The sequence below is a fragment of the Platichthys flesus genome, chromosome 18, assembly GCF_949316205.1.
Source record: "Platichthys flesus chromosome 18, fPlaFle2.1, whole genome shotgun sequence".
In the NCBI taxonomy this organism is placed as follows: domain Eukaryota; kingdom Metazoa; phylum Chordata; class Actinopteri; order Pleuronectiformes; family Pleuronectidae; genus Platichthys; species Platichthys flesus.
In genome coordinates this window covers 16623012-16638194 of record NC_084962.1, presented here as the reverse complement: position 1 = coordinate 16638194, position 15183 = coordinate 16623012, and the positions used below count along the sequence as shown (strand labels likewise).

At 46.4% G+C, this 15183-nt stretch overlaps 1 protein-coding gene across 1 annotated transcript in view; it reads right to left on the bottom strand.

Annotated features, from left to right (window-relative positions):
• The window catches only part of LOC133973810 (glutamate receptor ionotropic, kainate 2-like), a 56915-nt gene extending 46705 nt beyond the window's left edge, over positions 1-10210 (bottom strand). The window contains exon 1 of the mRNA XM_062411867.1: positions 9684-10210. Within this exon, the coding sequence (XP_062267851.1) occupies positions 9684-9810 (127 nt within the window). The 5' untranslated portion in view covers positions 9811-10210. The remainder of the gene's footprint in view (positions 1-9683) is intronic.
• Positions 10211-15183: the final 4973 nt, after the last annotated feature.

Below are 15183 nucleotides of genomic sequence, written 5' to 3'. Positions count from 1 at the left end.
AGGTGAGCTCTTCCTCGGGCACTGCTGAGGAGCAGTCACGCTTCAATAAATCTCTTTCACTCTTTGCAAACCAAAGACTTTCTAATTGTCTCATGTTGCATCTCTCTGGGTCACTTTGAAAATCCTTTTCTCCACTTTACCTGTCAGTTACCAAACCGGGGAATAATGGCGATTCTCCAGCTTTTTTGTTTTTTCTTAACGCCTTCTTCACATCCTCCCTTAACGTCCCCTCACCCTATTCCAGGCTACAACATGAAATGGAGGATTTAACGATGGGAATTCAATTCATACAAACAGATAGATTCTGTAACATGGGGACAAAACAGAAGCAGAAACCTTTTAGCACTGCAGCTCCTTTCGCAAGCTGTAGGTTTTATGATCCTTAGTTCTCGCAAACTCAACCCTTAGAATATCTGACCTCATAGTATATGAGTATTCCCAAAACTGCTGCCCCCCCCAAGATATAAAGTTCAAGTAAATAAGACAAATCCCAGATCTGCAGTCAGGAGCTTTTTTCCGCCGACACAGAAACAGGTGATTTAGCTGTGATATACAGGCCACGAGGAGAGAGAGGGACTGCCTACTGAACAGAGCGCCTCCTGATGCTTTATGCCTTCACCCGTCGCTGCCATTTCTCTTTCCATCTCCCCATATTTCCTTTTCCTTTATCAAGACGCCATGTACAAACACACACCATCCTCCTCGCCGCCTCTGACTGGAGAACATCCCACGGTGGCCTCGGCAGGTGACAGATGGCGACCTCACAGCACTGCTCCCTGCAAACTGAGTTTTAATCAAGCCTAAGCACGTGTGAGAGATGCTAATTATCCACTGCAGGCTCCGAGAGGCAGGAGTCCAGCCTTGAGCACATTGTTGCTATGCCCGTGCATGTGCTTCTCGGTTTTATAATCTATTTCCTCGTCGTGATAAAAGCCGTTTCACCAGCAACTTTTTGCAATTTACGGCAGCCGAGACGTGTGAAGCAGGACGGGCTGGCGTGTCTCCGGCGTCCCCGAGCACTCCAGCCCTCCAGCTGTAACGCTCTCCAAAATAAATATAGATGAGAACCCGAGGAACAGTAATCTCCAAGTCTTAAAACAAACTCTCTGACAGTTAAACAGTAGGATCTCCAACTGTCTCTCGTCATCCTCGCCAGAAATCGGTTGGCAAAGACTCTCATCTCCCTTCTGTGCCATCTCTGAATATTTACATTTCACCATCTGAAGAGAAAGTGAATAAAAAATCCCCTCTCTTACATCCATCTAACATATATTTCACTGCAGCCGACCACGGCGTACTGAGCTTAAAAAAGAAGTTCAATTTATAATGCTGCAATTAGGTCACAGCAAATTACATGAGACTCTATCATCCCCTTTACTCGCCTCTCTGCTCTCATTCTAATTCTCAGTGTTCTGGCGCTCATCAAAATGACCCTGTATTACACTCTCCCCGTTGTAATTTGGGACAAAATGGCTGTAAAATTAGACTTTCTTTCTTGTAGAAGGGCAGATGTTATCTGCTGTCAGAAGCAAAGGTCAAGAATTAATTCAGGAGGCGGCTCTTTAATGCTCACAGCTGGGCTTTCAGCTTTTTTTTTTTCTTCCAGCGACAATAGAGAGGAGGTATAAAAAGGGGACATATGACTTGGATTCTTGGTAATAGATCCTTTCACAGAAGACAAGTATCATTTATAGAGACAGGAAGTGACACCCAGGCTGGTTGAACTTGAAACTGCTAAAGAAATGATGTCGTAAAACATAAATATATAGAGTAGATGCGACAATAATGTTAAACTGTAATCATTAGGAGAGTCACGGGTTGGTGGTTAAAACAAGAGTTATCATACTGCAGCATCTGTGGTATCAAAGCCATTTCTGCCATTAAATGATATGGAGACTGGAGGAGGCAATGTGAGGACAGGCTTCAGATACAGTGCAGACCCCGACCACGTCCCCTATACGTGGGAGACACTGTAAGGTAAGTCAGAGGGATGAAAGAACGTGCATCTCAAACGAGGAATCGTTCCTCTGTGTGCAAGGACACTGAGAGCAGCGGACGAGAGGAAGAAGCGCTTGATGATAGTGAGGGGGGGGAAGAAAATGAAAGAGGAAAATAGCCAGAAGCACAATGATGGAAAAAAAATCACTGAATAATGAAGCTCCACCGACACGAACGCTCATTTTCTTTACAACACACAGGGAAAATATATCTATTGAGGATAAGTGCGAGAGGGAAAAAAAAGACAGAGGAGGCGAAACAGTCGGGGAAATTAAAAGTCCGGCTCTTAATCCTCCTGATCTGCAGTCTGCCGCTTATTTCACCATTTGTCACATTCACTCACACCCCGTCGAGCAGGGGACTCAAAGTCTTTTGTCATGGTGGCCGGGCGAGGGCCTATCTCACCGTTCAGCGGGCGAGGGAGACGCAGGCGCCCGGCTACATTATGCCTCCTCAGAAAACTTAAAACAGAGTGTGTGAGATGGGAAATCAATCCGAGTCTGCTCCAGTCCACCGTGTGTGTGTGTTTGAGTGTGTGTGTGTGTGTCTCAGGGGCCAATTGTTGAGTCAACCAAAGAAGGGGGACGTGTGTTATTACCTCCCCACGAGGAGGTTGTTGTTTTGTCTGCTTGTGTGTTGGCAAGATAACCCAAACACTACTCAACCGATTTCCATTCAATTCAGTGGAGGGGGGTGCAGCCGGAGCCGAGGAAGAACCTTTTCAATTTTGGTGCAATCACAGAAAAAATTCATGGATCTTGATGAAAATGATTGTGTGAACTTTGGGGACAGCTTGATTGAATTGAAGAGGACTGCTGGGCCTTGGCAGAGGCCTGCGCTCGACTGAGTGTTATTCCAGTTTTGACTGTGAGTGACCAACAGTGGACTGATCAGCCATTAATCTCTGTCAAAACGTTTCCTAAAATGAAGTCGGATCTTTTTAACGTCTCGTCTTCTGCGTTGTTTTAACACTAAACTCACTAAATCAGACACAAATCCGCTGGTTTCCTTCCCGCGTGTCTCCTCTTCAACTTTCCTCCCGCAAATACCTCCGAACACCGAAAGATTGGATGGATGATTAAAGAACGCCCCAACAGAACCACTTCAAGAGAATAGGAGAGGAAGGACAGAAAAATGAAATTTCCCATCACAGGGGGATGTTTTGCATAGCCCGGCTGGATCGTGGTATAATAGAGTGTCATGCTGATTCAAAGAACATGATTCTAAGTAAGCCTGCCTCAATGCGTCCTCCCCCAGAGCCCATTTCCCCGTGTGTCCTTGATTCAGACAGAGACGCGTTCTCACATCCAAAGGGCTGTGCTGCTGTCAATGGGGGCCCGAGAATTCAGCTTTCTCTCTTTCAGCCAGTCGCTCCCCCCCCCCTCCTCCTCCTCCTCCGCCCTCTCGCTCCTTTATTCCGTTGGCTGTGGATGAAGGCGAATCACCGCATCCTAACCTGATCGGCGCCTCACATCATACCCACCACCGCCGGAGGGCTTTCTCTAATCGATTGACTTCTGAATCCCGTGTAGTTTGGACGTCAATGCTTTCATTTACGGGTTTATGTGCCTTCAAGAATGCTTACTTGGTTCCGTGTGCCTGGCATCCGCACTCGGCCGCCTCTGTTTGCAGGACACATCGGGACGCAGGCTGGAATTCATGTTGTATGAAATCACAAAAGCGTATTTACATCTGAGCCCCTTGAGCAGCAGAAGACAATCGATGGGCCCTCGAGCAAACACATGAAACATTTACTCCAGCTCCCAGACGGCATCATCAGCAGCTTCCACAAGAAGCCACTGAAAAAAAAAAAAGCCTGTTTGTTAGCCTCTGAGCGATCACTTAATAATTAATTACCACAGGTGAGCTCCTGCAAAGTTAAAGATCTCATATCGCAGAGAAAGGCTGCGACACGGCAGCGAGGGGAATTTCTCAAAATGGCTTGAAGCGCCGAGCAGTATGAACAATCAAAACTCAGAGTGAAGGAGCGAGGGCAGCCGAGTTCGGACAGAACTTTAAAGTCTTCGTCAATTCAAAGCCACACATTAATAAAATCAACACCTACGCTTCCACCTCAGAATACATATTTGTGTCTTTTTTCCTCAGCGTCCATGTTTGCGTTGTCACAGATGGTAACATGTGATAGACGCACACTGGAAGGGGCATGTGGGACTTGGCAGCGGTTCATCGCCGCGCTGCCAGTTTCTGTCGTCTCCTCTATCGCTATGCAAACATATTGATTTTTATTGATTCCTGCCATCTTACGCTCCAGTGGAAGTGGAGACAGCCAAACACGTAATGAGACCTAATGGATCATTTCATTGGAGGCTAATGAAAATACATATTTGGACCTCTCACCCCGCCCCTGAGGACCCTGCAGGGATATTTGTGCCATAACGTTTCTTTTTTTAAAGCAGTTTAAATTCCCTTTTTTAAAAGGTTCTTCGTGGGAATCTGTAGTCTCGGGCAAATTTTCAGCTTGCTTCATTGCTGACATTTATTCCGAGCTGCGGTGCACGACTCCTGGCCTCCCACTGCATTTCCACAGCGCACTCGACTGTCCTTCCGGCCTCTTTTCAGAGAAGCCATCACAAAAACAGTAATAAAAGAGCACAAGTGAGAGTGGGCTGAGAGTGGACTGCTCTGAGGCAAACTAATCTATCTTTACTCCGTATCTGCAGGTCTCAACACTCACTGTTTTCCTTCTCGCTCGCGCTTTACTCCCTCCCTCCCTCCGAAAAACACTCATTGTTTTTCTTACACCTCTCTGTGACTTCAAATTGCCCCCCCCCCCCCCCCCCTCTTCTTTGGCGGGCTTGTGAGAAGAACGGCACTGGTTAAAAGATGCAAAAGAGGGAAATGATTCCTTGTGAGGAGTTTCGGCTCTGACCGTCAGTCAGCTCAGAGCCAGACACGCTGCAGGGTACTCCTCAGGGGACATTTTCAAAAAACAATCGCACATATAACCTATGACCCCTCTGATATCCAGGGAACTCCCAGAGTGACAATGAAAAGAAGTGAGAGGCTGTGAATAATGAAAGCCAGTGCAGAAATCAAGCTGTCCACGAAGCAGCAGACGGGCCTCCTCTAAAAAACAATTTGTCAGAGGAGGCTCGTTGAGTTGGAACCGGTTCCCCTGCACACAAAGTCAATCATCTGAAGCCACCTTGAATGTAGATAATCTTTTTCCAATGTAGCTGCTAAATCTGAAAAAAATAAATAAAAAAAGAGACTTGATTCTAACCACTGCAAGAAAACTAATTTCATACCTCACAGATATTTTCCATTTTCAAAATGCCAGGAAAATCTGCAACCTGAATTAATCACCATTGAGCCTTTTGTAGCTGAGGCATGACAGCAAGACCTTCAAAGAGACTCAGGACTGTAAACATGTTTTTAGAAATCCATCTCGATATGTCCCTGCTTCCAGCCCATGTGTGGTGCCGCATGCTAATGTGCGACAGATCTCCTCTTTGTTCTTCAAACCCACAGCGGGTATTTTTAAACCATGGAAATCATTCGCCAGCAGAGGAGAGATAGTTTCATATAAGCTATGGCGAGGGCCAAGTGACACATGAATATTTTAAGCGGCTTTGTGCCTATTTAAGTGTGTTTGCCGTGCACAAGCTGGCAGAGTGCCAGGGCACGGGGTGATATCCATAATTCCCACGAACCCAAACTAAACTCCGGCACGCTGATAATTCAGGCTGAAGGAAAGGACACGCAAAATAAAGTCAATTAACTACAAACTCCCCTTGAATTTGCTCCCTCCATACTCCTGCTTGTTCTTACAGCTTGTTATTCTGCTGCAGTAGTTTACGGGGGGGGGGGGGAGTCTTAAATATTAGGGAACACAACAGAGGCCCGGTGTTGTGGAGGTACGCAGATAAACTTAGCTTGCACCAGCGGGGATTGTGTCCTTTGCCAAAAGACTGAAACAAAAAAATAAAATAAGGAATTTTATTTCTTTTCCAAAATCAAAAGACAATGTTGTGTTTGGGTCATAAATATTCCCTGGCATGGCTGAGCTGGGAAAACATAAACATGAGAGGGAAATAAACAAACATCTCTGAGTCCACAATGCTTTCAGGGACACACTGCATCTGCCAATGTTGTGTGTAGAAGGTGGTGATAGTGTTACCACTCAGCCACAACACGCCGCAGACCAACTGTGGACATTAAAAAATACCACACCAGCTAACCATCTCATTTCCACTGTTGACATTTGCTGCCTTTTGATTTTGTCGCAGTGTAATTGACATTTAATGAATAAGACAGGTCTGTAAATAAAACTCAATCAACTCTAATTAAATGGCAGATATGATGAGTCACTGCTTCCTGAGCATTTGTTGTGGGGAAGGCTCAAACAGATCATGTAAATATGGCCCTTTTTCCATGGAATTGAGCTCAAATGAGCTCCGTTAATTTGTTGTCACAACGTAATTCATCCTGAACGCAGCCCTGAATTTCCACCTCACTGGATCCTAACAAGCAATCGAGAAGGTTGAACTTTCACAGTAATGGCTTCGTAAAATAAAAAAATGATGGATGCCAAACATGATTCAGCTTGCAGAGTCGGTGGCGGGGACTGAAGCTGATAGATTTCATTTCTTGAGTAAAGTGGACATTTTGCAGCTTTTTCCTTCAGAGAAAAACCACAACTCCAAACAAACCTCCCCCACTTTGTTCCTGTTCTCTGAGATCCTAAGCCACAAAGTCTCATTCAGTTCTCCAAAGTGTAGGTGTGAGCTAGTTAGAAAAAGAGCAGTCTCGCTGAGGCAGATTTTATTACACCTTGTAAGGGCTGCACCGGGTCCATTTCAGCATCTAACTAAACAAATTACCTGTATGATTTATAAATGAGGAAGCCTGAACACAATAATCCAATTCTGTCTGGGAATTAGCTCAGACTATTTGCCTGCAGCTGGTGGCCCGTATACTTCTTGTTGTGTGCCCCCCCCCCCCCCCCCCCCCTCACTCTCTGACACTTGTCGCTCTGCGCCGTGAGACCGGTGCTGTGAATACAAAGGGGCCGACTATGCTCTGGTGTGTGCGTGTAAAGGTCTCGTTCTGACAGGAGAACAGCGGTAGTACCATGTGAACTGCCTGTCTGCCCAGAATGGAAGTTGGGCGGGGAGGGAGCAGACAGCCCCACGGGGGAGCCGACCTCCTCATATGGCCAGCCTCTTGCAGGAGCAGCTGGGATTTGTCTGCTGATAAGGCACATGCTGCAGGACAAGGGGGGGGGGGGGGGGCAGGGGAAATGGACCGGCGGGCCCCCGATGTTTCTCAACGCTACTCGGCATCTCCCCCCCGTCTCCCCCGAAGCACACGCACTGACATACATCTTACTTTTCTTGATAAGAATCGTCCCAAACACAAAACTGTATCTTCATCTGTCTTTTCTCCGCTCAGCCCCTTTACAAGCAAACCGAGCGAGATAAGTATATCATCCATTCAAAAGACAACGAAGAAATGGAGCAATCTTACAGCGGAGAGATGTGAAGAGGATGTTTGACTGTCAAGGGAAGGCACACAAAAAAAAGAGACTGGAGCTTTTTTAAACAACATCAGGAGTTGGTCCCTGTCCGTGGTCCTGAACAGGCGGATCAGGGGCTGGTTCAGAAACTGGGACACAGATCAGAGGTTTTTTCAGCCTCTGTGTTCACGAGTGTCATTCACAGACACAATAATAATCAAATACGAATAATCAAACATGAGCTTTGCCTCAGAGCTAAAAGATTTCCGTCAACTGAATCACCTCCTATCTAGCGTGGTCCTGTCTATAGAGATCCCCTGAAGATTCAACATGTCAGGAAACATATTGCTTACGTCGCGCAGCACCCACACAAACACACAAGATACAAATTATTACATATATTCCTTGTTCCTTGTCACTCAAGTATCCGCTCCACATGTTTCCCTGTGAGAGAGAATCGCTGCGTACACGTCAAATATTCTCACAGACTGGAAAAAAATATGAAATAATCAAACCTGAGCTTTGCCTCACAGCAAAAAGATTTCAGTGACCTGAATCACCTCTCATCTCGCGTTATGTCTATCCACATTCTCTCACTCACACACACACATGCACTCTTGTACTTCAATCTATAGGGACAATTATCAGCATAATTCATTCCATAGACCCTCACACTGACGTTGACCATCCAAACTAAATGCCTAACCCTAACCTAAACCTTTTTCTAAAGCTAAACCAAAGAGCAAGTATTAACCCTCAAGTTTTATCAACACTTGATGATAAAATGATAAATATATTCCGTGTTCCTGTCCACTTCACATCTCTCCCTGTCAGAATAGGCGCGTATATATACCTCACATATTGTATCAACTATTGTTCCCTTTTCTCTCCCAGGTTTTCAGTCATTAGCCTATTTGCCGGCTTGGAAACTTTGGTGTCAAATACTATTACGCAGGGACGTCGCCGTCTCCCCCCCCAGGATTTCTTTACTGACGCCGGGCGTCTGTCAGACAACGTGTGAGACGGGAAACCGCTCGTCGGGGCCGAGGAGGCAGCGGGAGGAAAAGCACATCCCGTTGCCATAGCGGCGGCTCTGGCGGACGCAGCCTGACTCTTAAACAGGGCCCTCGGGGGGGGGGGATTGTGAGGATGTGTTGTCACCACTTGATGACATCCGCTGTCAGGAGGGGCTCCCCTGTCACTCCGAGATGTTCCCATGCACATGCGACAAAATGCAGCCATCCTGAGACGGATCGAATAAAGCAACAGTTGAAACCACGAGAGGCCGCGATTCAGTGTTTTTGTAATAGGAACAGAGAGAAATGGTTTTAATTGCGGTGTTACTGCTAAGAATCAGCAACACAGCCACTGGAGCAGCAGCAGCTGAAGAACTATTCTCTAATAATCAACATTAGGGTCATTGTACATTTCCTCCCTCGATAGGTGCTTGGTAGTTCTTGAAGAGAAGTGGCCAATCAACTTTCATCCGATCAGTGAGAGTGATGATTATCTGCACTTAACAGTTATGTGGGGACATTTGTGACTCAGCCAGTCACCACTGGAACTGCTCTTTAAATCAAAGCCAATAAACTAGAGTAGACCTGAATCTAAATAAACCACTTATAGCGGTTCATTGGGTTTAAGGATAACAAAAAGTGGTGCTGCCTGGTCTATCGATTGGCCCATGTGACAGATCAGAGTTATCGATCCGTAATGTTTGCGTGTAAACATTTACTGCAGGGGACGTGTTGGGGGGTGTCAGCAGTTTAAATAAGGCAGCGGAAGATACACGAGTCCGTGAGGATCCTGGATGTTTGGGTCGAGTTTCATCCGCTGCGTGTCCCCGAGCTGTTGCGTTCAGAGAGAGGCACCTTCCGGTCATAGCCACAGTTGATTTTCTTTCCAAAGTTACTGTAACACCGGTTTGAAGGCTTGTGGAAAACCCCATTCCCCCTTCGCTGTGTCATGCGTGTTGCAGAAAGCCACACGGGGACATTGTCACGAGACATTTTGAGATTATAAAGATCCAGAAATATGATTTGTTGCATGCAGGTTTCGCGGACTCCACCGTCAATTGCAAGACGAGGAATAAGAACTGGACGAGAACACAGCATCGGTGTCGTTACACCGTGGATTTCCATACATGCAGGCACCGCGTGATCACACATCGCTACAGCTGATAACAGGTCATAAACCAAAATCTTACCGAATCTCAAAACGTGTGGCATCCCGCGAGTGTATCCAAGAAGCAGCAGCAGCAGAAGCGGGATCAGCCTGAGGTTGGACCTGAAAACGAGACTGGTTATCATCAGATGATGGGAGGTAATCTTCATGTTGTTGTGGGAAAAAAAAAAGAATGCACAGCGGTTTAAACCCCCCCGGTGCGCGGGTTCGATTCCCCCGTAATTCTTCTCCGGTCGCTGGGCAAGGCAGGGTGACGGCGGCCCTGGATGCGCAAGATCACGGCATGGTCACTTGCGCTCTCCCTAAATCCATTAGCAGTCCCGGCATGATCCCTTCCACCGTCTCCTTCTCCTCCTTCACTGCGCCAAGAAACAACAATCCTCCGGGTCGAGGGACGGCGGGACATCCATGTCGAAGGGTACGGATCCAGTGGGGAGGGGGCTGAGAGAGAGAGCCCCAAAGCATGGGCTGTGGGAGATGAGCTGGAGAGGCTTGGTGAGGAGCCGGAGAGCGCCGAGCAGAGGATACAGCAGCGATATGCAGCCCCCTATGAGGCGCTCTGGGTAGCTTGCGCTCCCATTATACTGCACTGCTGCACAGGCTCTGACGTCGAGCCAAGGTTAGTGTTGTGAACGCGCACCAGAGAGGGAGAGATGGGGGGGGGGGTATGGATAGAAAGAGGGGATGAGGTGGGATGGATGGATTGAGAGACAGGTAGAGAAGGGGGAGAAAAAATGGGGAAGGTGAGGGAAAAACTTTATTTCATATCATATTTTTAGGCTGCTTTTTTCTATCAGTTTCTTCTATAACACTCATGTGACCACTAATCAACAAAACAAAGCAATCTGCTGTAATGGATATAAAGTTATTTGATAATTGATCGATTATGACCAATCTAGTCAAACGTGATCATCTCATGTGATAAACTCCATCTACGCTGTTTATTAAAATATTCTCTTTTCAGGTCCATGGACAGAGACCAGTGGCGGAGCTAGGATTTTCCAAATCGGGGGCAATAAAAGGCACCAATTTATACAGAGGACTCAATTATATTTCCTACATCCGTGCACAAGTCCTGATTCCGTAAGGTAAACATTTAAGTCATTCCTTAGCTCTATAACTTTGGGAAAAGACACGTATTATTGAATCGGATTTTTACGCTCATTGGCCGTTTGTACAGGCATTTCCTGTATTGGACACATAAGAACACAACTCTGTACCCACGGTCCATTTGGCAACCACACAAGTGATGTCATCTCACGCCTGCAGGATAGCATTGTTCTCCCGTACACACAAATAGGCTAGCAGGTCCACTTTCTGTTTTCTTTTGCCATTGATAACTTCTCTTCCTGAAACTCTGTGAGATTTCAACCCCCAACCTTTCAACAATTCACACCATCATTCCAGGAATGTGGGAGGAGTGGGATGAAAGGAATTAAAATTGGCAGAACAGCAAATCCGTTAGGCCATATCGACACGACGCTGCTGAAAGGCACGATTATTTAACCTATGCAAATAACTCCACTTTAGACTTGAAAGCCTTCCAGCAACAGACTATTCTCGAGTGAGAGCCGTCCCCCGATGATGTGAAGGTGTGCGTGTGGGTGTCATATGCACACAAAGGCTCCACTGCTGGTTACATTTCACAGGAGGAGACGTGCCACAGCATATCTGTCCAGATTGTCGCGTTCATATCTGATTAGCCGGTTCAAACGAGGGTGTATCCTCTGTACGGCGCGTGGCACTGAGGAGATGGATATCTGCAGCTCTTGTGTGGGCCCACGTGCCATTGATTTAACACTACATGCACCTTATCAGAGTCCGCCTCCAGTGAGGAGCTCTTCATGGGCCCATGGTGCGTCAGCTGGAGCTATAGGTGCCGGGCTGTTTAATCCCAACAGGGCTGTGAAAGGAGCCCTTTGATCGGAGCCATCAGCGTCCCAAAGGCCTGGATGAACACTATCACTGTGTGACTCGAGTGTGAATGGACGGCCTGTGTGTGTGTGTGTGTGTGTGTGTGTGTGTGTGAGCGTGTGTGTGGTGTAAAAGTCCTGCAATAGTTAGTGAAGGGTATTTAAATTTCAATCGTATCACTTTGTCATCTGTTCAACCCCTCCCCCACGAATAAAAAGGCAATACTTTTCATATTGTGAAGGGGGCGCTTGTATGCGTTAAAGGGAGACATGACATGCAGTTCCACGGGATCAAGCCGGGTGGTGTGAACGTTGACTTTGAGCCGTGTGTCACTGTGCGTGGGTCGGCACACCAGCAACTGTGCAAGCGCGTGTGAGAAACACCAAGGAGAGCGGCACTCGTCATGCGACCATCTGGACCATTAGCATAATGATGGAGGAATCCAGGGTTTCCGTATCAGCAGAGCCTCACACGGCATGAAAGGAATGCTTATTGAGCTAGGGGAGAAGACACAGCCACTGACTCGCTCCCCCACCCCTCTTGAAGTCACAGCGCCCTCTGGCCCCACACTTTGGCATTGCACTAAGTGTGAGAAGCCATCAGGTTGGTTAGACTCGAACATGTCATCCGGAATTAAAGGTCCAGTGGGAAAGGATTCTACTGGCAGGCATTGAATAAGAAATATTCCTAGTGATGTTTTCACTTGTGTGTTTCATCTAAATTGTACCAAATGTTGATTTCTTTCCCCTTTATATTTAAATACATTTTGTATTTACATCTCTACGGAGTTCATCATGTCTTTGACGGTAGCCCAAACTGGACAAACTGAACACTTTTTGAGTTTTTATGACAACAGAAGGCTACAGGTTCTATTTCCTGTTTGGAAGTGGAGGGGGAGCGGAGGGGGATTCAGCTGCAACATGAAACTTCACCACTGGATGTTTCTAAATCCTACACTGGACCTTAAAGACACCACCGACCCTCACCTGTCTATTCTTTGACTGTGTCAGGTGACTGAATATTCTTTCCTCTTCTTTAGTCTGTGTCCGAGCAATGAAAGTCTGAGCAAATACATCAAGTTAAATTGTTCTGTGTGTAAATACCCTGATGAGCGACCTGAAATAACAAACTTTTCACTTCCATGTAAACCAGTTAGAAAAGAGTGGGTGATGACTCCTGCTCCATGAGCTTGTTGTGACTAATGGCACAATGCCCCTGTGTCATTTGGAGGATGTTCTCTGTTTTTTTTAATCCATGATCAAACCATGTTTTTTCATTGTTGTTGTGTTTTTTGAAGAAGACCCAGAATTAGATGAGTTCACAAACACCCACTCACTTGTAACCCGGGGAGGCTTCAACACAAGCTGGCTGGTGTGTTTATTCAGATGCCATTCATGCACTGGGTAATGCAAAGGGGACTTTATGCAAAGGAGAGATAACCACCGCTAAAAGCCTTCTGTCATCCTCTCTCTCTCTCTTTCTCTCTCTCTGCCCCCTCCCTCCCTCCCTCGCTCTCTTGCACAGGCGGACTGGTGGAAAGATAGCATTGGCACAGGGAAGGAAACCATGGAAACGAGAAGCTGATGCACTTTGCATGGTAAGACCCTGAAAAAGAAGACATCCATTCACTTCACTTGCCCTGTACTAAAGCCTCATCTCCAGAGCATTATTCCCAGCGACTCCAGTTCATTCTGTCACGGTCGGGTCCGGAAAGCCCACAATGGTCTCACTTCATCTGCCTATTATGTGGGGCTGACTGTAGCTGAGGATGTCTTAACACTTTGGCAAGAAGAAGAAGAAGAAGAAGAAGAAGAAGAAGAAGAAGAGGGGCCTCCACAAAAATCACTCTCACACACACTTTGTCCTTCAGCGCTCACACATGCAAATCGCCCCGCACGGACCTGGTCCCTTTACCCTGCTGATGTATCACCGCCATCACCCCTGTGTGAGCGCACGGTGCCAGGCGCTCGCCTCGCTCCAGCCTGCCATCGTTTGCACTTTTTTAAAGGCGTTCAGCGTATTTACCTTCCTCGCTCGAGGTCGTGCTTCAGCGGATCCCTTTAAACAGAAGCGTGCTGAAGTCAGCAGCGGCCCGTGTGACTTGAGCGGCGCTGTCAAAGAGATCCCTCAGACCTAAGTGGGACTGCATTCTTCAGAGATGACAATTAGTCAAGTGTGACAGTAATTAGGACCTCTCTGCACACTGTCACTTCCCGTTAGTGCTGACGGATGCCCCCCCCCCCCTACCCACTACCCCCACCTCCAGCTACTGCAGTCAGGCAGGCTTACTTCTGCTGCTGCACCCTGACTTTGAGATGTGACATCTAACTTCTCTCTGCCGCGGCGATACTTTCTGAAAAATGACTCTGTATGTAAGTCAGTGCCGTGATGGCTGAGCGTGGTAACTTCTACCAGATCTGTTGTCATTTATCTATCACTGATCTCCTGGATCCATATTCGACCCCTGGGTCACTCGGGTCGTCCTGACATTTCTTATCAGTCCCCTAATCTCGTATTTAAACACTAAAATGAGTTTTCTCTGTTGCAGCTTCCAAACGAAGGAGAAGTCTCTGGCTCCACATGAGGTACTGCTGCATTATCAATGATTTAAACTCTAATTTAAAGTCCTACCTTTTTAAAAACCTGGCTATGAATTCAGCCTCGGTTTGTCTTATGATGCTGTCCCTTTGTTCTTTTAATATTTTGTGTCTTTTTCTGCATTTCTATCAGCTGATTTTCACGCACACCTTTGATCTGTATAACATTGATTCTACCGATGCATTTTTTATTCTGTCTGTTCTGTTCGGGTTTTGTTTTTCCTTTGTTACAATTGTAAAGCACTTAGGCTGAACCCCTGTAGCTTTACAAAAGGTACCTTAACAAATCATCATTAATATCATTGCAGTAATGGAGGAATGATCAGGTCACCTGCAGAACTGGTTTAAATTTGTGCCAAGTAAACATCGAAGAACAACTGGACACCTATGATAGTTTTAGCTTATTCTGTCTCTGGAGCTAAACTGGAATGAACAAACTCCTCAAACTTCCAGTGACGTCAATCCAGCACGTTCCTCTCCGGCCCCACGTGGCACGAGAAAAGGTCTGATCAGGCAAAAGAAGTGCAACACCTGTGCAACCTTTAAATTGGCTCCTGCTCAGACTTAACTCACACCATGTATCTTAAATTAAATCTCTTTCACTCTCCGGATCCATTATTTTTAATTAGATTTAGTTAAAGATAGCATCACAATTTCAGACCAGAGTGAACAGGGCAGTAAAGCATAATGCTTCCTCGTCCTGGAGGGGCCATAAGCATTCGCACAGAAGTTCAAAATAAAAGCTGCGCATCCATCGTGCACAAATGAGGATCGTTATAATAACATGCGTCATGTTTTGAATACTGCAGCGAAGGAATCCCAGATATATCCTCAGTGTTAAATACAGAGAGGGTCTTCCAACTTCTCTGTATATATGAGTTGCTTCTGTCCATCCACATACTCACTATGCTCCGAGCAGTCATTAATTAAACATCTTTATTTTATTGCTTTGGATTTTATTTATGGTTGTCAGCATCAGTGGTATTATTTATGTGAGAAATACACAGTGAG